This window comes from Elephas maximus, chromosome X (genome assembly GCF_024166365.1).
Source record: "Elephas maximus indicus isolate mEleMax1 chromosome X, mEleMax1 primary haplotype, whole genome shotgun sequence".
NCBI lineage: Eukaryota > Metazoa > Chordata > Mammalia > Proboscidea > Elephantidae > Elephas > Elephas maximus.
The window spans coordinates 154089366-154112809 of NC_064846.1; the positions used below are offsets into that span (position 1 = coordinate 154089366).

Here is a 23444-nt window from a genome sequence, read left to right on the forward strand (position 1 = left end):
TGGTACATAAAGTAACTAAAGATTCGTTTTTTAAATGAGTCCTTTAAAATTAATATGACCCTAAAAAAACAGGTCTTATCACAATCTTCAGCCTCAGGTGCAAAGCTAGGGGATCAGTCGTGATATTTATTATTTCTGAGGTCCATACAGTATTTGAGAGCTAGCTCTTAACCTGAGATTAGTCGTCATCTTTTGCACACAAATAATGTGGGTGGGAACAAAGGCTCATTCCATGGCCCACTTTAAATTTCAGAATATTTTAAGCTACAAAATGGAGACATCTTAACAGTTACGTTTCTAAAGAGGCTCTAGGAAGATTCAGAAACACCACACGGTTAGGTTCCAAAGACCAGATCATAATGCGAAAATCAGTGTTATGCAAAAATGGAGGGCGACCACATCAGACCACAAAACGGAGGATAACTACATCATTACATAACTTCCAAATTTCATCACTATATAACTGCCAAACCACTGATAATCATAGCCCAGCCAAGCTGACACATAACCTTAACCATCACAGCCAGCTTTACTCTTGCTTCGCACCTTGGCATTCATTACTGCCAGACGTATGTTGTTAATGTGTAAAATAGTCAGAGAGTAGATTTTTTACTGTTGTAGTAAGTGCAAAATAAATGCAGGATAACAAGATAGTTGGTAAGTAAGGAGCAGGTGCAGTAACATCAAAGCAAAACAAAACAAAAACAAACCAACATCAACAAAAACAACTCTGTAAGGATCTCAAATGTGAAGGTTTAACCTCACTTGAGAAAAGTCCTAAGATATTACTTACAGCAAGTATTTCTTACTGAGCCAGTCTGGCTTTCTCTAAGTTTTAAACTGCCTGTGAAATTTTACTCCAAGTAGGTAAGAGCTGTTAATATGTAATAATAATAATAATGATGATGATAATAACAAAAAAGTTGTGTCCTTCTGCTTGGCAGAACCATAGGTGTTCTCCACAACGTCAATGAATGCTTCATTTTTTAAAAAAAGACAAACAATAAAAGCAAAAATGGAAGCTGAACTCACTTTCCAGTGTCTTTAGCAAGATCACACCAATCTCTTCTAACTGTATCTAATCCTTTCAGCTCCTGTTTGATGAAATAATTCCCATCTGACGTTGGCTCAACAACCAGAGCAGCATATTTCTTTTTCTTCAGCAATAGCAGAGACTTGAAGACACCATCAATATCTATTTCAAGTAGTTTGTACAACTTATTCACTTCACTTTTTACCTGTGAAAATTTGAACAATTAATATTAACTTCCCAAATGCCTAATGAGATCAACAAATTACAAATTCTCAAGAGTTAATCTAAACAGAACTTGAAGTCACACAAGATTAGAATGCATTATTTTGCTTAAAGAGAACATAGGAGCCCCCTGCTGGTGCAGTGGTTAAGCGCTTGGCTGCCAACTGAAAGATTACGGTTCGAACCCACCAGCCACTCTGCGGAAGAAAGATGCGGCAGTCGTCTTCCATTAAGATTTACAGTCATGGAAACCCAGTGGGGCAGTGCTACTCTGTCCTATAAGGTCACTATGAGTCGGAATCGACTCAACAGCCATGGGCTTGGGAATACAGAACATGATATTATGTTGGGCAAGGACGATGAAAAAGCACAGGGACAAAAACAGATTTAAAAAACAGAGAGAAAGAAAATAACAAATATATCATTCCACTGAACCAGAGGGCAGAATTGGCAGGGTCAGTCAGGCCCAGGAAAATTATGAAATGCATAGTTTTCATTGAATCTAAAGGCTAAATACATAGGTACTAGCCTTGGGCTCAAACATACTGAAGATTGTGAAGACGGTGCAGGACAGGGCAACGTTTCTTTCTGTTGTACATGGGGTTGCCATGAGTCAGAGCTGACTCGACAGCAACTAACAATGACAAAGTCTCCAAAAACTACTGAATTACTTAACAGATCAGACAGTCCAACAATATATGGCCAGAAATAAATAAGCAAAACTTTAACTATTTTTAAAAAATAACACCTAAGATCTCCCTGTATCTCCCACAGCATCTTGAATATAAGCAAGTAACTGCTGGTGAACAAACACACAGGAAAATACATAGCTTTCTAAGGTCCAATATGAGTACAATGGGACAGGCTTGCTCTCAAGTGAAGACTACAGTACAAATTCCTTACATTACAGGAAGGAAAGGTAGGAGATTGTTAGTTTATATGATGATGTCTTACTTTAGTTTACTGGGGCAATATCTTTTCTTTTTTAAAATATATATAATTTATTTTGTTGTTCTTGAGAATATACACAGCAAAACATACACCAACTCAACCATTTCTATATGTACCATTCAGTGACATTGATTATATTCTTTGAATTGTGCAACCATTGTCACCCTCCTTCTCTGAGTTGTCCCTCTCCCATTAACATAAACTCACTGCCCCCTAAGGTTCCCATCTAATCTTTGGAGTTGGTGTTGTCAATTTGATTCTACATAGGTAGATCTTAAGAGAGCACAATGCTAAAGGCAGACATTCTTTATTAGTTATTTAAAAAGACTACAGGGGATATTATTGGTTTAAGGTTTAAAGATTTTTCTCAGGGCAATAGTTTTGGGGGTTCATTCAGCCTCCATGGCTCCAGAAAGTCTATAGAGTCTATGAAGATTTAAAATCTGTTCTGCCAGATGAATGGATAAACAAACTGTAGCACATACACACAATGGAGTATTACGCAACGATAAAGAACAATGATGAATCTGTGAAGCATCTCACAACATGGATGTATCTGGAAGGCATTATGCTGAGTGAAATAAGTCAATCAGAAAAGGACAAATATTGTATGAGACTACTACTGTAAAAACTCAAGAAAAGGTTTACACACAAAAGGAAACATTCTTTGATGGTTATGAGGAAGGGGAGGGGTGGGGATGGAAAAACACTAACTAGACAATAGGTAAGTGGTAACTTTGGCAAAGGATAAGACAGTACACAATACTGGGGAAGCCAGCACAACTTGTACAAGGTAAGGTCACAGAAGCTCCATAGACACATCCAAACTCCCTGAGGCACTGAACTGCTGGACTGAGGGCTGTGGGGACCATGGTCTCGGGGAACATCTAGCTCAATTGGCATAACATAGTTGATAAAGAAAATGTTCTACAGCATACTTTGTTGAGTAGCATCTGGGGTCTTAAAAGATTGTGAGCAGCCATCTAAGATACTCCCCTGGTCTCAACCCTTCGGGAGCAAGGAAGAATGAAGAAAACTAAAGATACAAGAAAAAGATTAGTCCAAAGGACTAATGGACAACATCTACCATGGCCTCCACTAGACTGAGTCCAGTACAACTAGATGGTGCCCGGCTACCACCACTGACTGCTCTGGTGGAGATCACAATAGAGCGTCCTGGACAGAGCTGGAGAAAAATGTAGAACAAAATTCTAACTCACAAAAAAAAAACACCACACTTACTAGCCTGACAGAGACTGGAGAAACCCCAAGAGTACGGCCCCCTGGACATACTTTCAGCTCAGTAATGAAGTCACTCCTGACTTCACCCCTCAGCCAAAGATTAGACAGGCCGCCCATAAAACAAAATGAGACTAAAGGGGCACAAAGCCCAGGGGCAAGGACTAAAAGGCAGGAGGGGACAGGAAAGCTAGTAATAGGGAACCCAAGGTAAAGAAGGGAGAATGTTGACACATCATGGTGTTGTTAGCCAATGTCATAAAACAATATGTGTACTAACTGTTTAATGAGAAACTAGTTTGTCCTGTAAACAGTTAAAAAATGAAATTTTGTTCTGCATTTTCTCCTTTTTGATCAGGATTCTTCTACGGAACCTTCGATCAAAATGTTCAGTAACAGCAGCCAGGCACCATCCAGTTCTGGTCTCATGGCAAAGGAGGCAGCTGTTCACGGAGGTAATTACCCTCACATTCTATTTCCTTCTATTCCTGACTCTCCTTCTTCCTGTGTTACTCCAGGAAAATAGAGACCAATTGTTGTGCCTTGGCTTGCTGCATGTAAGCTTTTAAGGCCCCAGGCACTACACAACAGATCAGGAGACAGAGCAGAATCACTAAACATGTTATTAGGTCAATTAACTGGGATATTCCATGAAATATGACCCTAAACCTCCAAGCCAAGGAAAATTCCACGAGGTATATGGTTGTCTATAAGAAGCTTCAGCAGCTATTTTTTTGTTGTTGTTGTAAATATACCACACAACTTTTAACAACTCTACTTTTTACAGGTATACAACTTATTGACAGAAATTACATTAATAGGCTGTGCAACCCTACCCTTAATGTAATTTTTCCATCACCATAAACCAAAACTCAGAGACAATATCTTAACAGAGCAAGTGCTCAAGAAACACTTGATAATTGTCAATTGCAATTAGGAGGTTACAGATGCATGTTTTTAAATGGCCCCTTGCCTTTAAAAATGTATTTTAAGTACTGCCATAAAAATTACTGGTGTGTATGTATGTATAATACATGTGTGCATGCATGTGTGTGAATATATGTATGTATGCTTGTCTGCATTTATCCATATCTGTGTATAAAATGCATTTGAATACTACTAAAGACTTATTTTCTTATGAATGACAATGTACTAAGTACTAATGTGATCACATCTTAAACTTATCATACTTAGATGGTTTTCAAGTGAAAAATTTATTTATCATTTAGGGAAAAAACAATTACTTTTGAAGTTTACCCTCAAAACAAACAACTGAAGTGGCGGTTCAGAAAAATAAAAGAGGAGGAAGAATTGAGAGAAGCTAAGTTTACTGTTTTCATAAACATACACACATACATGAATTTATGGTGTTGCATGGTAAAAACAGAATTGACAGAAGCAGGTAAAGCAGATAACTTCAAATTATCTCACCTTGTTCCCCAACTTAAATACTTCTTCCAGGTTGGTGCTATTGGTGTTTATCATAATTGAATCTGTATCTCCATAAATAACTTCAAGATTCATCTAATGAATGGAAAAAATTGTAAACATTAACAACAAAAACACAATGACCATTATACACAATGAAACGACGGCACTTCAGATTTTCCATACTATAGAAATTACAGACTCCATCGGCTTTTCAAAAGTTTATGTTTATTATTATCCATATTGTCAGGGATGTACAACTAAAGATTAAGCTCCTAGAAACCAAAAAGGCAAGCACTACAACACTGAAAAAATCTCCCAAATTTTCTTAAAACAAGCAGAGTGGAGTGGCGGGGCAACTGTGTCTAGTTTCAACTGAAACAAACTCTGGACTTACGTAATGAATAAAAGACTGGGGGTGGGGGTCTGTATTTACCCACTATACCACATGTTGAGTGGTCATGGCAATTTAAGAAACAGAAACATAATGAATTTAAAAAATTCAGGGGCACGAATTCATATTAAATTCTTAACAGTTTCAAACAGTATTTAGTAGAATATGAAGAGTGCCAAAAAAATCAATCATAACAAGTAACACTAGAACACACATAATATAAAGGCCCAGAAGTAAACTCTAATTAGCACTGTTACTAATTTGCTTGAAACACTCACATATAGGCTTCAAGCAGCGGCTAGATCATATCAGTGTTGGTAAAAGAAAAAAGCCATAATCCATTAGGAGGGATGATAAATGTAAACTAGGCATCCTAAGAAGCGATTTCCAGTCTGTTTGGGTTACAGTTTTCCTTAAATACAAAAACGGCACCAGGTATGATAGTTAAGAGTTGTTATATAATAAAAATGCTCAGCATTACCTTCTGGACCATCTCTTTCGTATGCATCAAAATCTAAATGAAATGAAAAAAGTCAAGATTAATGCATTACACAATTACAAAAACATAATTATAAGCACAAAGAGACAGGTAACTCTCAAAGATTTTTCATTTCTATGTATTTTTAAAGCTCTTGATGGTTCTCTAACTATAACCCTCAAAATAACAATAACATCAATATAATCTAAACGTAAGTTTGCCTTTATGCCGACTGTTAGTCAGAAATATGTAGGTAGATATGTATCTATCTTTAATATACATGCATAATACAAGTATCCTTTTATAATACGGCAAAAAGGCAATCAATTCTCATTACTGGTGTAAACGCATAATGTGCTCAGCTGCTATCTGAAAGGTTGGGAACTTGAGTCCATCCAGGGGTGCCTCAGAATAAAGGGCTGACAATCTACTCCGCCCAAAAAATGAGCCACTGCAGGCATCTGGGGTCTTAAACGCTAGCAAGTGGCCATCTAAGAGGCATCAATTGGTCTCAACCCACCTGGAGCAAAGGAGAATGAAGAACACCAAAGACACAAGGTAATTATGAGCCCAAGAGACAGAAAGGACCACATAAACCAGAGACTACATCAGCCTGAGAACAGAAGAACTAGACGGTGCCTGGCTACAACTGATGACTGCCCTGACAAGGGAAACACAACAGAGAACCCCTGAGGGAGCAGGAGAGCAGTGGGATGCAGACAAAAGACCAGACTTAATGGTCTGACTGAGACCCTGGTGGTCACGGTCCCCAGACCTTCTGTTGGCCCAAGACAGGAACCATTCCCAAAGCCAACTCTTCAGACAGGGATTGGACCGGACAATGGGATAGAAAATGATACTGGTGAAGAATGAGCTTCTTGGGTCAAGTAGACACATGAGACTATGTTGGCATCTCCTATCTGGAGGGGAGAGGAGAGGACAGAGGGGGTCAGAAGCTGGCGGAATGGGCTCAAAAGGAGAGAGTGGAGGGAAGGAGTGTGCTATCTCATTAGGGGGAGAGCAATTAGGAGTATATAGCAAGGTGTATATAAATGTTTGTATGAGAGACTGACTAGATTTGTAAACTTTCACTTAAAGTACGATAAAAATTAAAAAAAAATCAGCCAGCGCAAATCTATGGAGCACAGTTCTACTCTGACATACCTGGGGTCACCATGAGTTGGAGCTGACTCAATGGTAACTGGAACTGAAAATTCTCATTAGCAGTACTTTAAAAAAAGCTTGACAAAACATTTCAAATCTGGCAATTCTTACTCGTGGCACTCAAGATCTTAAAAAGTAAAAAAGCACATACCCTAGATTTAAAATTCTTCTCTAGATTGTAAATTCCTTGAAGGCAGAGCTAGCATAGGAGCCCAGTACAATGTTGGAACTCAAAACTATTTGCCGAATGAAGACATACAGGTAATATCTATAGATGGGTCTGCCCCCAGACCAATACAGCTATAACGTAGGGATATATAGGCTACAATGGAGATGTAGATTAAAACAAATAGAGAGTATTTTGGACCAGACCAGAAGTTAACACATAAATGAAGGCCCCTGAAAAAACAGTAATAGGACATACAGTGAGCACCCAGTATGTGTGTGGATTGACACAGTGGCTACAACGATGGGCTCAAACACAGCCAACAATTGTGAGGATGGCACAGAACCAGCCAACGCTTCATTCTGTTACACATAAGGTCACCGTGAGTCAGAATCGACTCAATGGCACCTAACGACAACAAATTTTTATATACACACAGTATATGTGCCAGGTACTGTGCTAGGAGCATCTTGTGTGTTTTCTCATTTCATTCTCCAAGATCCCCAAGAGATGGCTACTATTAATAGTACTACTACTAATATCTAACCAGTTGTTAGATGCAAAAAGACAAAGTGAAAGTAATTAACTTGCTGTAGTAAATCAAAGAGCAAGGATATGGCCCAGACAGTCTAAATTCAGTGCAGGGGGCCTTAGTCACTCCATGCTATTACCCCTTCACCATCACCCATCTTTCAAAGCATCAATCTAGACCAGAAGCCACTTTCCAATGGGCCAAATAGATTTACTTCATTTATATTTATTTCTCCTACTTCAATAGTCTTCCCTGTCAACTAACCTCAAACAGAGCCCCTATAATCTTGACCCTCGAGTATCTTTTACATCAACCATTTCTTTCCATTTCTATTGCCCCTTTCCCTTTATTATTGCCTCCCAACTTTGTTTAGATGTTCACTGTCTTATGTTCTTAGGGAAAGAAGCCCTTTTCCTGTCCCAAAACCACTGCTGTCTAGTCAATTCCAACATAGAGAGACTTCATAGGGTTTGCAAGGCTGAAAATCTCTATGGAAGCAGATTGCCACATCTTTCTCCCACAGAGCTACTGGTGGTTTAAGGGCTACTGGCCTAAGATAATCACGGTAATTCCATTCTGGAAAGTCTTAATAGTTTAGGCATGTGACAATACAATCCTGGCCAATCAAAGGTAAGGAGAAGTCCACTAAGAAGCTTCTGTGAAATATTTTCCTTCCTGATGAAAAGAGGAGTGGGAAAAAAACTGCCTTTTAGACTGAGGGTTGCTTGGAGTTGCACAACCATCACTGTGACCATGAAGGACCATGCCTAAGGAGGAAGGCTAACATGCTGAGGAGGGTGGACCACAGGTGGAAAGCACCTGACTCCACGGTGATGCAGTTGTGCCACTAAATTGGCCAACTCATACCTCTACTGCAAACTCGAACTGGCTTTGTTGTTGTTGTTAGCTGCTGTCAAGTTGGTCCCAACTCATGGTGACCCCCATGCACAACATGTTCCTACTGTTGTGATCCATAGCGTTTTTATTAGCTGATTCAAGGAAGTAGATTGTCAGTCCTTTTTTCGTAGTCCATCTTAGTGTAGAAGCTCCACTGAAACCTGTTCAGCATCACAGCAACGCACAAGCCTCCCCTGACAAATGGGTGGTGGCTACTACACATGAGGTGCATTGGCTGGGAATCGAACCTGGGTCTCTTGCATGGTAGGCAAGAATTCAACCACAGAACCACCTCTGTAACTGGCTTTAGATCTCATCAACTCACCGTGTATATCACTACCAGTCTCTTAAATGTTTTCAACGTCTTCCCACTGCCTACAAGATCATGTGCAACTCTACAACTGCACCTAATCTAATGCTCCACCTTCACTGCCTGTCTTTCCCTTACACAAACGCTCTACGGGGCAAGAAAAATCTCAGTCCTCCAACAGTTACCACGTATAGACTCACGTTTTCATGCCTTTGCTCATACAGTGTCACCTACCTGGAGTTTCTTCCCCAGTCCTCTTCTCAGCTCAAGTCCTGCTTCTTTCATAAAGCCTGAGTTGACCATATGGGCCCAGCCCATAGTGACCTCTCCCTCCTCTGATTTGTGCTTGTACCATTCTTCTGGCCCTTAAATGATGCTTGATATTACTAGTTGACAGTTTGTCCTCTCCCTGACTAGACATAGTTCCTGGAGGTCAGAGACCATTTCTCATACCTCTTTATATCAAATGTTTGTGCCTAACTCCAGGCTTCACATGTAACAAGTACTCAAAAAACTACTTGCTAGTTGACTGATAGGTCTCATAGTAATCCCAATTACTTTTCTACTAGACACTCTAAAATTAAGTTAACTTATAAAAAACATTCACTCTCCTCTACTTCATCTTCATTTTTTAACATTTAAATTACAGGGAAATGCATTATGGGAGACTACCTGACAACTCCTTTGGGAAAAGGGCAATAATGAGATCAACCCAAGTCAAGTTAATCATAGTGAGAACAGAGCTACTTATCAAGAGTTCTTTTCACCCTCTGCCCTTCCACCTTGCTGAGCTTCACTTTCCTCATCACAATGGGCAACTCCGTAAGGTAACTGTTACCTACTAAGTAAAATACTTCAGGAGCAATTTGTCAACCTTTCACTGCACTTCTGCATATTCAGCAACCAATTTCTGCTACTTTTCTTTCATAGCTTGAACCAAACCTACTATGTCATCTCTGAGTGCACCTTCAGTGTGAACTGGCAACCTTCCCCTTTCAGAGCCATCATCCACCCCCACTCTATCCTGCCACCAACTCACAACCGTTTGTATACACAATCTAAGGACCCCTACCAAAACGATTTTCCTTTGGTAGTTTTACACAGAAATGGTAACAAATTAAACAAAATATAAAGACTATATGACAACTGCTTTTTTCACCTAACAATTTTATCTTAGAGATTATTCCATACCCACACATAAAGAACTGTCTTATTCTTTTTTAATGACTATATAGTATTCCATTACATGAATAGAGCATAAATTTTTTAACTATTGTTGTTAGTTGCTGTTGAGTCAGATCCCTGTAACAGAGCAAAATGTTGCCCTGTCCTGTGCCATCTTCAAGATAGCTGGTATGTTTGAGTCTATTGTTGTGGCTATTGTGTTAATTCATCTCACCGAGGTTTCCCTCGTTTTCACTAGCCCTCTATCAAACACGATGTCCTTTGCCAGCGATAACGGACATGTAGTTTGTTTCTAATCTTTTACTATTATAATCATACTTCAACAAATAATCCTTCTACCTATGTAATTTGCAAATCTGCCAGTAACAGGATAAACTCCTACAAGTGGACTTACTGAGCCAAAGGTTGTATGTTTTAAAATTTTTCATAAACATAGCCAAATAGCTCTCCATGGAGGTTGTACCAATTTCTGTGGGTAGTTCTAATTATCATGTTTCCAGGGGACCTCAACAGCAGCTGGCGATGATGCTATGTATGTCTCAGGTTCAAGGTCCTCAGAACTTCTTATCAAATCTTCAGGACATTCCCCAACGATGCTGACCCCTACCCTTTCACGCTTCCTCACCAAGCAGTTCTAGATGTTGGGTACCACAGTACCCCATCTAGTCCAATGTTTACCCAAGTACTAATGAGCAGGATCACCCCAAAGCTGCCCTCAGGGCCAGCCCTTAATTCAAACTGCTCAGAGTCACTGGCGAAGGTTCAGCCAATGGGCCGACAGAAGAGGGCTGCCAGAGTCTCAGTATCTAGCAGAGAGTCTGGTACACAGTAGCTATTAATAAGTATTTGTAGAATGCTGAATTAGTAATCCTAAGGGGAAGGCGGCATTCTAAACCCATTTTACAGATGAGGAAAATGAGGCTCTGCGATTTTGCTCTAAGTAACAGAGTTGGTCAAGAACTTGATCTAGAAGCTGGGCCTTGTTTCATTTTTACATTATGTCCCACTGCCTTGTTAAAAAGCTCATACCACATGAATGTTCTAGAAGCCAACAATCAAAAACTTATATATTATAGATATTTTCCCCATTAAAGAAATACGTTAAAAAAAAAAGCCACAGGAACCCCGAAGGTCTACTGGACACAAGGTACAGTGATTATAAGATGACCGTTCATAAGTTCACTTCTAAGTGACAAGCCTAATATCAAAGGAACCCATTCTGACAAAAAATCATTTTATGAGTGCCAACAGCTAGAAAACAGGACTATAAAGGCTTGCTAAATTCATTAATAAGGCAGTCTGCAGTTATCTGATTTCACAGCAACACCTGCATATTTATCTACTCATTACCAATTGGATGATGGAATTTTTTCAAGCACATTTCAAAAATCTGCCAACTTCAAGTGTAAAAAAATAAACTTTGTGGTTAATTTTTCCCTTAACAAAGTACAGCTGTTGAGAATAATTGTTCAAGATCTTACCCTGTAATGTCAACTGCAGCAGAACAAAGAGTATTTAATTAGCAAATCTATCCAGTAATTCAACACCTATTATATAAAATGCCTTCGTGATTTTATTCAGGATAATTTGCTAAGAGGGTTATTACTGACATTCAGATGGAATTTAAAATTCCTACGCAAGTCGAGTCATAATAGCAGTAATGATCTCCCCAATCAGGAGATTCGGTGTCACACAAGGCTCTCTTGCAATGTACCAGCCGATTTCCTGACTTCTTAATTCCTGGGCTCAGCTCAGTGAGAGCCCTTCATGCCGGTATTTCAGTCAGCAATACATCTTTAATGGGACTCTATTAAAATACCTAGAACAAAAATGACTTTTTTTTTTTTTTTTTTGGATAAAAAGAATGACAGCACTGCCATCATATCAATCATTGCCAGCTTTGCAGAACAGTGCCGTTAGGGGAAAAGAGGAGGGGGAAACAGGAAAGGGGCAGGGTGTGGGTAGGGAGAACAGTAATTAAAATAATATGAAAAGGTATTTTAACCCCGACCTGGGCCTCCGAAGGCTGGTGAAGGGTGGTGGGGACTAAAAAGGAAATTTTAAATAGATATATTGAGAATTGTTTTCTAAAGAAAGTAATTTGTTCAGGAATACACCCACCATACGGTTTACAGAGCAGAAGAGCATGTTGGTTATGCCAAGGTTAATGACGGTAGCAACCTAAGACCAATTATTACTGATATGTGTATTTACAGGTTCTCCTAACAAGTCCAGGGTAAAGCCTGGGTCTTCATATTTTGTTAAAACAGGAAACTATTGCCTCGCAATGCATTTGAAGGTTACTAAATATTTTGACGCCATTGCAGACTGCTTATTAACACTAAATGAGAGAGAGAAAACACCAAATTTCCACAGTTCAAAAACAAAAAGTTCAAAGGTCCCATTCCAAAAGCTTGTGTCTATTACTGTAATACCTACTAACAAGAAACCCACTTTGGTGTCTGATGCAGATATTGAACACACTGGAAATCTTACAAGTTAAGAAAATATTGGGTAAGGTCAAATCCTAAACAAATAACGCATAAACAGAGTGACAACTAAAATCTCAACGGCTTTAGGAATCTTCCATTACTGATGACATAAAATTAGAAATAAACTGGAAAATGTTTTCAGAAACTACATTAGCATAATAGGGGTAGCAAAATGAATGGCTCTGAAGGGTAGGGAAGAGAAAAGTAGAAGAAATATAAATATTATGATATTTGGTAATCTAACCATTTTCTGAGATTTCCCTATTCCAAATTTTAACAGTTTCCAAGCAGGACTCAATGTTACTCAGTTCTCCCACCTGACAAATGCTTATTTCATCCTCATTACATTAGACTTCCTTTTTCCAATTTTCCTAGTCCCCATTATTCTTAGATGAATGCCTTATTCTGTAAGACGCTCAAGGGACAAGGGGCTATATAAATTGAGTAAGTATCCTTTCTGGTTCCACTACTTAACACTCGTGTGACAATGGGTTACTTACTCTAAAACTGGGAAAACATTACCACCTAGTTCCCTGAGCTAGGTGGGAATAAAAACTTTAGACTGAATAAATGCTTTACAAAGATAAAAAGTTAAACAAATATTAGTTTTTTTTTTTTTTTCAAGTCAGGGGCCTGAAATCTGAGTACTTATTTAAACAGTCAATTACTAGCTAGGTGATTGGGAACCGTTTTTCTCTAGGCCTCATTTACAAAATAAAGAGGTTGGAATTTCTCCCAGATTTAAAAATCTAGAACCCAAGTTTGACATGTAGAAATGTCTCTTCATTATATTTGGTTGTTTTATCTTTCAATCACATTCATTTCTTTAATCTTGAGAAACAGAGGCACTAACGTATCTAACGAGGACAATTACCATTACAAGGATACATTTCCATATTCTAGGTTGCTTCTGAGGGTTATATGGTTGTAAAATAACTAGAAATATGTAAGCTCTCACAAATTTGTCAGCATACATCTTTATACACTCAATATAAATAGGTGGGTATATGTACAGTTGGAGCCCTGGTGGCGCAGTGGTTAAAGTGCTCGGCTGCTGACCAAAAGGTCGTCAGTTCAAACCCGCCAGCCGCTCCACGGGAGAAAGATGTGGCAGTCTGCTTCCATAAAGATTTACAGCCTTGGAAACCCTATGGGGCAGTTCTACTCTGTCCTACAGGGTCACCATGAGTCTGAATTGACTCGATAGCAGTGGTTTGGTTTTTTGGATTACACGTACAGTAACGGTGGCTGGATGGCATGAACGGTTTACAATCGTCTATTAACCTAAAGGTTCGTGGTTTGAATCCACCCAGCAGTGCCACAGAACAGTGGCCTGGCAATCTGTTTCTGTAAAGATTACAGCCAAGAAAACCCCATGAAGCAGCTCTACTCTGTAACCCATGGGGTTGCCATGAGTCAGAATAGACTCAACTGCAATGGGTTATATGTATGGTACATAAAAACATCCAACACCTTCTGCTGAGATCGTTTCTTCCTCCAGAGAGTATATATACACACATACGTCAGGGTTTCTCAACCTCAGCACTACTGACATTTTAGGTTGGATAATTCTTTGTCATGGGAGGCGGTCCTGTGCATTACAGGATGTTTAGCAGCATCCCTGGCTTCTACCCACTAGATGCCAGTAGCACACACACGTATTCACCCTAGCTGTGACAACCAAAATTGTCTCCAGATATTATCCAAATCCTCCCTAGCTGAGAACCACTAATATACATTGATGGCTCTCCAAGGCCATAGGCAATTATCCCACAAACATTCATTCTGAACCTCACCCACCTCCAAAGCCTCAGCCAGCTCCAAACAGGATACATGACCCCTTCAAGAGCCTTCAACTGAAACAAAGGGCTGACTTCCTTTCTAATCCAATGAGCTCACAAGTCCTACATCACATTCTATCTTCACACTGTGGCTCCTCCTCTGCATCTCCAAGTCCTTTCCTTAGTCCCTCACCACTACTCACCTAGACTGCCTGTCTCCAGCACCACTGCTTTCCAAGTGCACCTTCTAAAATGCAACACTTTCACTCTTTAAAATGAAACTCAAGCTCCTTAGCTAGGCCTGAGACTCCTGATCCAGTTGATGCCCACCCGATCTTCTACCACTTCCCACATGCATCCTTCAATCTAGCCCTCCCGAAATATTTGGAGTTCACTGAACAAGCCGTGTACTTTTCCTGCCTCTGTGCTTTTTATGTGCTATTTCTCCACAGTGGTTAAAAGTGTGGGTTCAGAAGTTAGGCTGCCAGGCTTCAAAGCCTGATGGCACAGCTCACAAGCTATGTGACCTTGGGCAAACAATATAACCTCTCGAAGCCTCCAATTCCTCTCCTGTAAAAGGGAGATAACACGTGAACCTTCTTTATAACAGGGCTACTGTGAGCATTAACTGTAACAACGCATGTAAACTGCTTTGTACAGTCTCTGGTACATGGTATGTGCTCAAAAAGTGTTAGGTATTATTATTACCTGATACCTACTTGGAAACCCTGGTGGCGTAGTGGTTAAGTGCTATGGCTACTATCCAAAAGGTCGGCAGTTCAAATCATCCAGGTGCTCCTTGGAAACCCTGTGGGGCAGTTCTGCTCTGTCCTATAGGGTTGCTATGAGTCGGAATTGACTCGATGGCAACGGGTTTTTTTTTTTTTTTTTTTTTTTTGGTTTTTAATACCTACTTATTTTACAAGGAATTTCATGCTGTCAGAAAAGTCTTCCCTGGTCTCCTCAACCCAATGATATTAATGAGTATGCTAATCATATGTGCACTCCCCCTCCCAAAGTTAAGAGACTAAAGCAAATTAAAGGTGGAGATCATGTCTTAGTCATTAAACCTAATGTAACACCTGGCACATAAAAAAAATAATAATAAATATTTATTTTCTAGGCTCTAGTTTTAAGGAGCCCTGGTGGTGCAATGGGTAAGTGCTCAGCCACCAACCAAACCTACCCAGCAGCTCTGTGGGAGAAAGACCTGGCGATCTGCTCCTGTAAAGGTTACAGCCTAGGAAACCCTAGGGGGCAGTTCTACTCTGTCACATAGGTCACTATAAGTTGGAATCAACTTGATGGCTCCCAACAATAGTAACAGGTAAAGGAGAAAAACTCCAAGTGGTCAGCTTGAAAAGAGCAAAGCCATGGATTTATGAGTGCATCTCCACAACAACAGGACCCTAAAGCTGGTTACAAACAGCAGCAACTAAAGCCCCACACAGCACACATTTAAATACTAGCTCTTTCCATGCAAGAAATGAAGAGTGAATCAGTTGTAATTCCACGTTCAAACACAATGCAGGTTATATAAACAAATATTCACTCAAGAGAAATAAATTTCTACCCCGACGATAAAAAAAACTTGACTAAAAGTGTATCTCTCTCATATAACTCCTGCTCCCAGACAAACTGATTTCTTTTAAATCCTTAATTTACAACCTAGACCTTCTGATAAAAAAAATAATTTTTTTTAACCTCATGTGTAAAGAATATAAAACACTCTGAATAAGCAAAGCTTTCTGAAAGGTTTCTCCTCCCCAACAGACACATTTAATGATATTTATGGGTATCTTTCAATTATTGCCCTACAATTTGACAGGGCTCTATATTTTGCTCTCAAAACTTTTAAAATACCACAAACTATGGCTTTGAATATGTGGAGTAAACTTCTCCTGTCTTCTAATTTCTTGCCCCCAGCATGAATATTTGTTCACCTTGGGGATTTTTAATAATCCACTTCACATTCTGACTTTTTAAAACTGTCTTCACCTTTAAGGAAGCCTTCCTTTTACAACATTCTTATTCTCTATTCCTCCTCCACTCCAACCTCCAGTTTGGAAGCTCTTATCCCGTACGTTTCACTTGAACTTACGTGCACTGCTGCCATACTTAGGATTATATCTGACACAGGATCCTGGACAGATCCTTAGAGTTGGCTTCAAAAAATGCACTTGAGCCAAATCTACTAACCAACACAAGAGTTCAAGTACGAGCCTACCCTCTCAAATATTAAATTCCCAGTTAAAAAAAAAACCCAAGATACTAAGATTAAAACTAGGGCAGGAGGTATTAGCCTAAGGTCAGGAAATTTGAAAATCCCCAGAAACTGGAAGGAACCATTGCAATGTGTGCCTCTGTACATTCTTCTAGGTAGAGGGTCTACATGTTTCATTAAATTCTCAAGGAGGTCCACAAGGAGGTTTAAGAAAGGACAAAATTTGAAATTTTGATTTGTTCATATATGAGCATCATCGAAGCCGGTCCAATTAACCATAAAAATAGAGCTTTCAGATTTCTCAGAATTCACATCATGTCCATGAGACCAGAAATACACCCACCCAAAGTCCTTGCCTCTTCATATTAAGCTGGGTATTTTCAGCCCCTACAGTGTACCTCCCCCACAGAAAAACATGTACGTGTCAAAGGTTCAAAGTTGGCTCCCTGACTGGCTCCTCATCTAACTCATCTTGGGGGAGGGGGCGGTAATTAAGACAGGGCCAAACTATGTCCGTGCTTTAGTGAACATCAGCGCTCAAACAAGTTTCACACAACCTGATTAAAATTGACTCAAAGTGTCTTACTTCAGTAATCACTTAGAATAAATTTTACATTAGTGGGATCAAGCATGCACCAGGCCTCGGTGGAAATGAAAAGGGCTTATAGTAATAGGATTTATAAATCCACCCATTAGGTTAATGGCTAAATGATTTACATGTAACTTTCTCCCCCACCCTGCCTTCCCTCACCCTTTAACTCAGTAAAAACTATGCTTGGCATTTTCCACTGCAGTGCCACACATAAAGGAAATAGCCTTTCTATTTTGGGACATTCTAATTTCTAATAATGGCTTGGGTAGCTACCATTAACTCTTTCAAAGCACAAATAATTGACTAATAAAATTAAGTATTCTATAAGGCCTGAAAGTACTTAATTGATCATAATTGTCTATTTGAGAAGAAGGCGTCAGGCTGGCTATGCTCAGATAATGAAGTTGGGCGATTGTGAAGCACTGCAATCAAGATAATACTTACAGCTAAAAAGGACATTAGCATTTTCTAGAATCGGCAACATTTTCTTTACAACTGAGGTCATGGGAAAATCTGACTAGAAAACGTCAAGCTCCTGGCTCCCACAAATGGCAGATGTAACAGGTAATCACTTATACCTGGACTGACGCTTAACGCTGGAAGAGCACATAGCTGGTGGCCTGAGAGACAGCCTGAAGTTGGTAAGTGATCACGGTGTTGCTGTTACCATTTTGACAGAAGCATTTTTGATTTCTGGAAAGCTCCTTTTTAGGATCAGACTATGGAAAGATAGTCATTGGGCTGTTCATCATTGGTTGGAGGGAAGAGAACTTTTTGAGCCCTTCACCTGAGAGGGTAACTCCCTTGGCTCAGTACCAGAGTTAAATTCTGCTTCTACAATGTTCTTCAATGATCATACTGTCTATTTTGCCCTCCTATGGCAACTCCTTTATTATTTTTTTTTTACAAAGTAGTATCCCTTGCCCCATCATTTTATTAGTTCATAAAAACTCTATAAGCTAGCTACAGTTAAGATATACAAGATTCGCACTTCAAAAAAAATCTTTCAGGAAGACAGTGTAGTTTGAGGAAAATGTAATTGTGTTCAACTACCCAGAGATACATTTGTTGTAGGCACGTGTTCAAGCATGTCTCTTGCAGTGTGATGGATCGCTTTTATCTTGCCTTTATCACCATGGTCTTGTAACTCCCACCAAATGACTGGGTGGGACTATGCAAATGAAGTGCCTGAGGCCCACCAAAGGGATTGGACAGCTTGCTAATAATGCAAATAAGGTGTATGACACCCTTGTGAGGGTGGGACCATGCAAATAAGGTGTATGGAACCCTAATGAGGGGATTAGTCAGTTTTGCCATCCTGCTAGGCTTAAAATGAGTCATCCCAGAGGCAAACAGGAGAGACCTCACTACCATGAAGAAAGAAGAGGCAGGACTGGAGCATGTCCTTTGGACCCAGGTCCCTGCACTGAGAACCTCCAAGATCCAGGAGACAGAAAGAGAGATGAACGTCGGAGATGGTGAGAAATGGTGAAAAGCAGTAGCAAAGAAATGGTCGCGCCACAGGCAGCAGAACCAGGAGACCAGCAGGAGATGGCACGGTGAGCTTCCCAGCCCACAGAGTGAGAAAGCTGAATGACTTCAGGTAGTAGGCTTGCTGGCGGGAGTGGGGTGCCTGCAGACACTTGGCAGAGCTAGGCTCCCCAACCCACGGAGCTAGAGAGTTGAGCGCCTTCGGGCCGAGGCTTAGTGGCAAAATACGGTGCCTCTGGACACTTATCCATGGAGCTAAAGAGCTCTGTAACACTTGCCAAAGCAGGACAGAGGCCAGGCCGGCCCAAGAGGCCTGAGGGGCTGAGGCCAAGAGCCAAGGAGAAGCCTGCTATGAGTACAGCCGAGAAGCTGTCCTGACTGAAGAACTGTATCCTGAGTTGTTCCTGATCCTCAATTGTAACCTGTTACTTCCTAATAAGCCCCATAATCATGAGTATCGTCCCTGAGTTCTGTGTGGCCATCGCAAGGAATTATTGAGCCCGGCAGAAAAGTAGAGTGCCGTAGGAGGGACAGCTGGTGTCAGAACTGGTAAAAAGGTTGGAGGGTGGAAGTATGTCTGACCTCCACCTCATAGCAATCAGCCTTGGGCTGTTGAGGCTGTAACGATTCTCCTTCCACCTTGTGAAGTTAGACGAGGAGGTCTGACACTGTCGTCATGCCATTTTTACAGTAACAAATATATTTCTTTTTCCAGAAATAAATATATTTAAGGATCAAATAATATACAATTCTCATTATTCGTGGATTCTGTATTTGCAAACTTGCTTATTCACTAAAATTTATTTAAACCCCCAAAACAATACTTGGTGGTGCTTGCATAATCACTCACGGACATGTGCAGAGTGACAAAAATTTTGAGTAATCCAGCACGCATGCTCTCAGCTGAGGTCGGACAAGGCTACGCTCTGCCTTCTAACTTCAGCCCTCATACCGTAAACAAGTATCCTTTTCATGGTCTACTTAATGCCACGTTTTTCAGATTTTTATGCTTTTTGAAGGTGATCTCACTATTTAAAATGGCCCCCAATGATAGTGCTGAGGTGCTGTATAGTGTTTCTAAGCGCAAGAAGGCTATGTTGTGCCTTACAGAGAAAATATGTGTTAGATAAGCTTAGTTCAGGCACAAGTCAGTGTTGCTGGCCATCAGTTCAAATTTAATTTATCAGCAGTGTATATTAAATAAGCTGCCTTTAAACAGAAACACACATAAAACAGGTTACGTATTGACTGGGTGATGAAAATATTGTGACCAGAGGCTTGCAGGAACCTAACTGCATATTTCCCTAAGAGCAATGGTTCGGTATTCACTAATTCAGTGTTCGCAGAGACTTTATAGAACATAACCACCGCGAATAACAAGAATCGACTGTATTCACTTTTTCTTCTGTCCCATTGTCTTCTGTACTTTCCCTGAGGAGGATTCGGGCAAATTTTGAAAGAAACAGACAGATATTAAGTTGAGGAAAAGCATTTAGAATGGAGACACAGAATATGGAGAAGATAAAATACTAAGATAAAGGCAATACAAGATTTGGCTAGTCGCTACTTTAAAAAAAATCCCCTTCACTTTTGAACTTTATGAATTCCCACAGTCTAATCTGGCCAAGGCCCAAGCATTTGATATGCATTACAGGAAGCAATGCATTTTCTTTTCATTTAGGACCTCAAAAGGTAGTCATTCGCTCATTCACTAACAAGTATTCACTGAACACACAAGTGAATGGTTCAGACATGGGTTCCTTCCCTCTTATAATGTATAACATCTAGTGGAAGAGACAACCTTGTAGGCAATTGGGGAAAAAAAGCCCATATACACACACAGACATATACACATACTAGGGGCCCCTAGGGTGGGAATTAGAGAAAAGTTCATGGAAGCATATGCATATAAGGGGAAGTTGAGTCATAGGGAGTAACGGGAAAAAGGGCTGGAGGAAGAGTGTGTATCAAGATCCAAAGGACAGAGGGAAACTCTCAATGGTAATGAAAGAAAATTAAGTTTTCAAAAAACGAAAAAGCTTTTTTGAAATGGGAAGAAAAGAAAAAGTATGGCTAAAGCTAGAAAGGTCAGGGAAAGTGGAGAGAGAAGGTCAGGGAAAGTGGAGAGAGGGGGGGAGAGAGGCCCAACTCTGAAGGGTCTTTTAAGTCACATCAAGGACTTTAAATTGGGTAGTGACATAATCAGACTGACAGTTTAAAGAAGTCTCTCTGGCTATAAAACGTGCAGAGAATAGATTGCGGGGGGCGGGGGCAAAGTAACGAGGCTTGAATAGCATCATAGCAGTGGCTTTGGAGACAGAATCACAAATTTGTAGGAAGTGGAATCTACGGGGCTTGGCGACTGACTGGGTTTGGGGCTTGCGGAAGAATGCTACCCATGTGCCTGGCTTAACAACTAGACAGACAGTGCTGTCATTTATTGAGATGGGAAATCCAGGAAGGGGAACAGGTTTGGGGAGACCAACCATAAATGCAGTTTTGGAATTGTTGAGTAAGATATGCCTGCGAAATATCTAAATGGAGATCACAGGGAGGAAGACGGAAGCTGTGATACTCAGCAGAGGGGACGTGGGGAGTTTCAGGTACCAGAAGTTCAATGTTCAACAGAGATGCAATATACAAATAAATCAAAGTGATGCCAGCATGCAGATGACAACAGAACCCACTGAAAGGGGGACGGCAGGAAAAAAGGGAGACCAAGCAAACTGGCACCAAAACCATGGTAATGGTGCAAGAGTGGTAGATGCTTTCCTGATCCCTCATTCCTCCTCTAGTCCCTTTCCTTCCCTGTTAGCTATTGGATCTCCATTCTCTCTGTCACAATCGGCAGGTGTCATGAAAACCCAGGGCCACCAGCAAATACGATGCTGACTGCCACAGTGAACACAGGCAACACACAGTGACCTTTAATGAGAACGATCCTGACAGGTGGCTAGTGCCTAATACAAATAATTGTATTAAGCCTCCAAACAAGGTCAAAAAAGGAGAGCACCCTGCCTTTTCATGAGCCACCAAAACAGCTACAGGCTGCAGCTGGACAAAGAGCAAGCCAGACCTTTGCAGTGGCTCCCCTCCTCAAGCACAACAGGCCAGTACTGATGGGCTCAACGGGAAGACTGGACACCAAGCAATTTACTTCGCAAGTGAAGAGGCTCCTCTAGCTCCTCCACAGCCATTCTTTTCCCTGCCACTCCTCTGCATTCGTGAGGGGGAGTTCTTTTTAATGTCTAGTCTGGTGCCATTTGGTAGCAGTTAGGATTTATACTTATCCAATAAAAGAAAGGTCTTGAGGGGGAGGGGGCTCCCCTCGGTTTCTAACTTATGTGCTTCATACTGAGAGAGAAGCTCTCTAAGTCATAAGTGATTAAACGAATTGCCTTTGTAACTCATTAGATTTTATAACATCAAACACCTCGCAGTTTTCATGGACCTTTAACCTCAGAGCAAGCCATTGTTTTGACAAAACAGACAGCTGTAGCTCAGGGGGTGGGTGGGGTGGGAGGAGCCCGTGCAACCTCCTCTGAAAGACAAATCCTTCCATCAGGGCCCAGAAATTCCACTGGATGGGAAGAAGCCAGGAGCCCTGCTCCCAGCAGTAGGACCCCTTTCTCCCTGACCTTTACGCATGAAAAAAAGATCTTTTTCCCGTGGAGACGACCTCCTATGCTCCCACCCTCTTAAACCTTGTAACTGCAAATGGCATGGCTAGAATGAGCCACAAACGGCTGGCATGTCGGTACCCAGATAAAGAATCCAAGCAGTAGATCAGATTCCTGTCAGCTGCAAAAGAGCCGACACTTCAGCTGCTTCTCATTCTTTATTTTTAAATGGCAGGATGGGTTCAAGGGCATGGTGGCCTGTCACACAAGAAGAGACTAAAGATTAAAAAAGATAAAACCAAAACCCTTGAAGGTGGGCGGACTCGCGTGAGATGGGGAACTGAACATGTGCTTCACAGGAGTTCATGCAGCATCTTAAAAACCAGTATGTGTGTGTCTCTCAGCGATGTGGTGGGGAAAACTGATTATGGAGCAAAAACAAGAATCACGCTAACTACAGATCAGCTCCTAGTCCACAGGACTAAGAGGTTAATTCGCCTGTTACTAAATTGTATACTTTGTTTCAGAACTCTGATCCCAGAGTATTAAAATGTTGGGATGTGCTATCAGTGATAAAGTTATCTATTGGATTAGTCTCAAGAACCAAAAGAGCACACAAAATTAAATGTAAATAAGTACAATTTAAAGAATATGGTTAAGGAGCAGTAAGTTTTTACCTATACAGACTATGAAATCTGTTTTCTTTTCTTCCCTATGCCACCGCCATTACCACCAGATCATTCTCAACTAATTCTTACAAGCTGAAGACCAACTTGGATTTTGATGTATAAACTGCTTTTGACGGTATTTCATTTTAAACAGATAAACACTTAAAAAAAATGCAAGCCGAAGACACCCTTTTGAAAAACTAAGAAAACAGATGTGGAAGCCATTTGTTTAGATGAAGAGGAATTTTCGCTTTTATAGGAATACAATGATTCATGAAGAGGAAAAAAGTCTGTCATCAAGTTTACTTCAATAGATACTCTTGGGTTTGAGGCAGCTTTCTAAATATGGCCATTGCTTTTCTTCACATCTCATCTCTCCTGAAATATCTCAAACTACCACTAACAAACATTACTTTTATTGTCTTTGTTCTTTTAAATTTTCTGCTTAGTTAATATATTGTGCAGGAAAAAAATAAAAAATAATTCTGGTACTACAGCATTCTATACTTGCTTTATTGCTTAGGTAGCTGGACAAAATACTTTCTGCTTTAGTGATTTATCAAAAACATGCTAGTTT

The 23444-nt window shown here is 40.4% G+C and overlaps 1 protein-coding gene across 3 annotated transcripts in view; it reads right to left on the reverse strand.

Annotated features, from left to right (window-relative positions):
• Positions 1 to 23444, reverse strand: part of POLA1 (DNA polymerase alpha 1, catalytic subunit) — a 349246-nt gene that overhangs the window by 211034 nt on the left and 114768 nt on the right. For all 3 annotated transcript variants that reach the window (XM_049873141.1, XM_049873140.1, XM_049873142.1), the window contains exons 27-29: positions 5749 to 5781; positions 4877 to 4969; positions 1033 to 1238 (exon numbers count right to left, since the gene is read on the reverse strand). In XM_049873141.1, coding sequence (XP_049729098.1) covers positions 1033 to 1238; positions 4877 to 4969; positions 5749 to 5781 — 332 coding nt within the window. The remainder of the gene's footprint in view (positions 1 to 1032; positions 1239 to 4876; positions 4970 to 5748; positions 5782 to 23444) is intronic.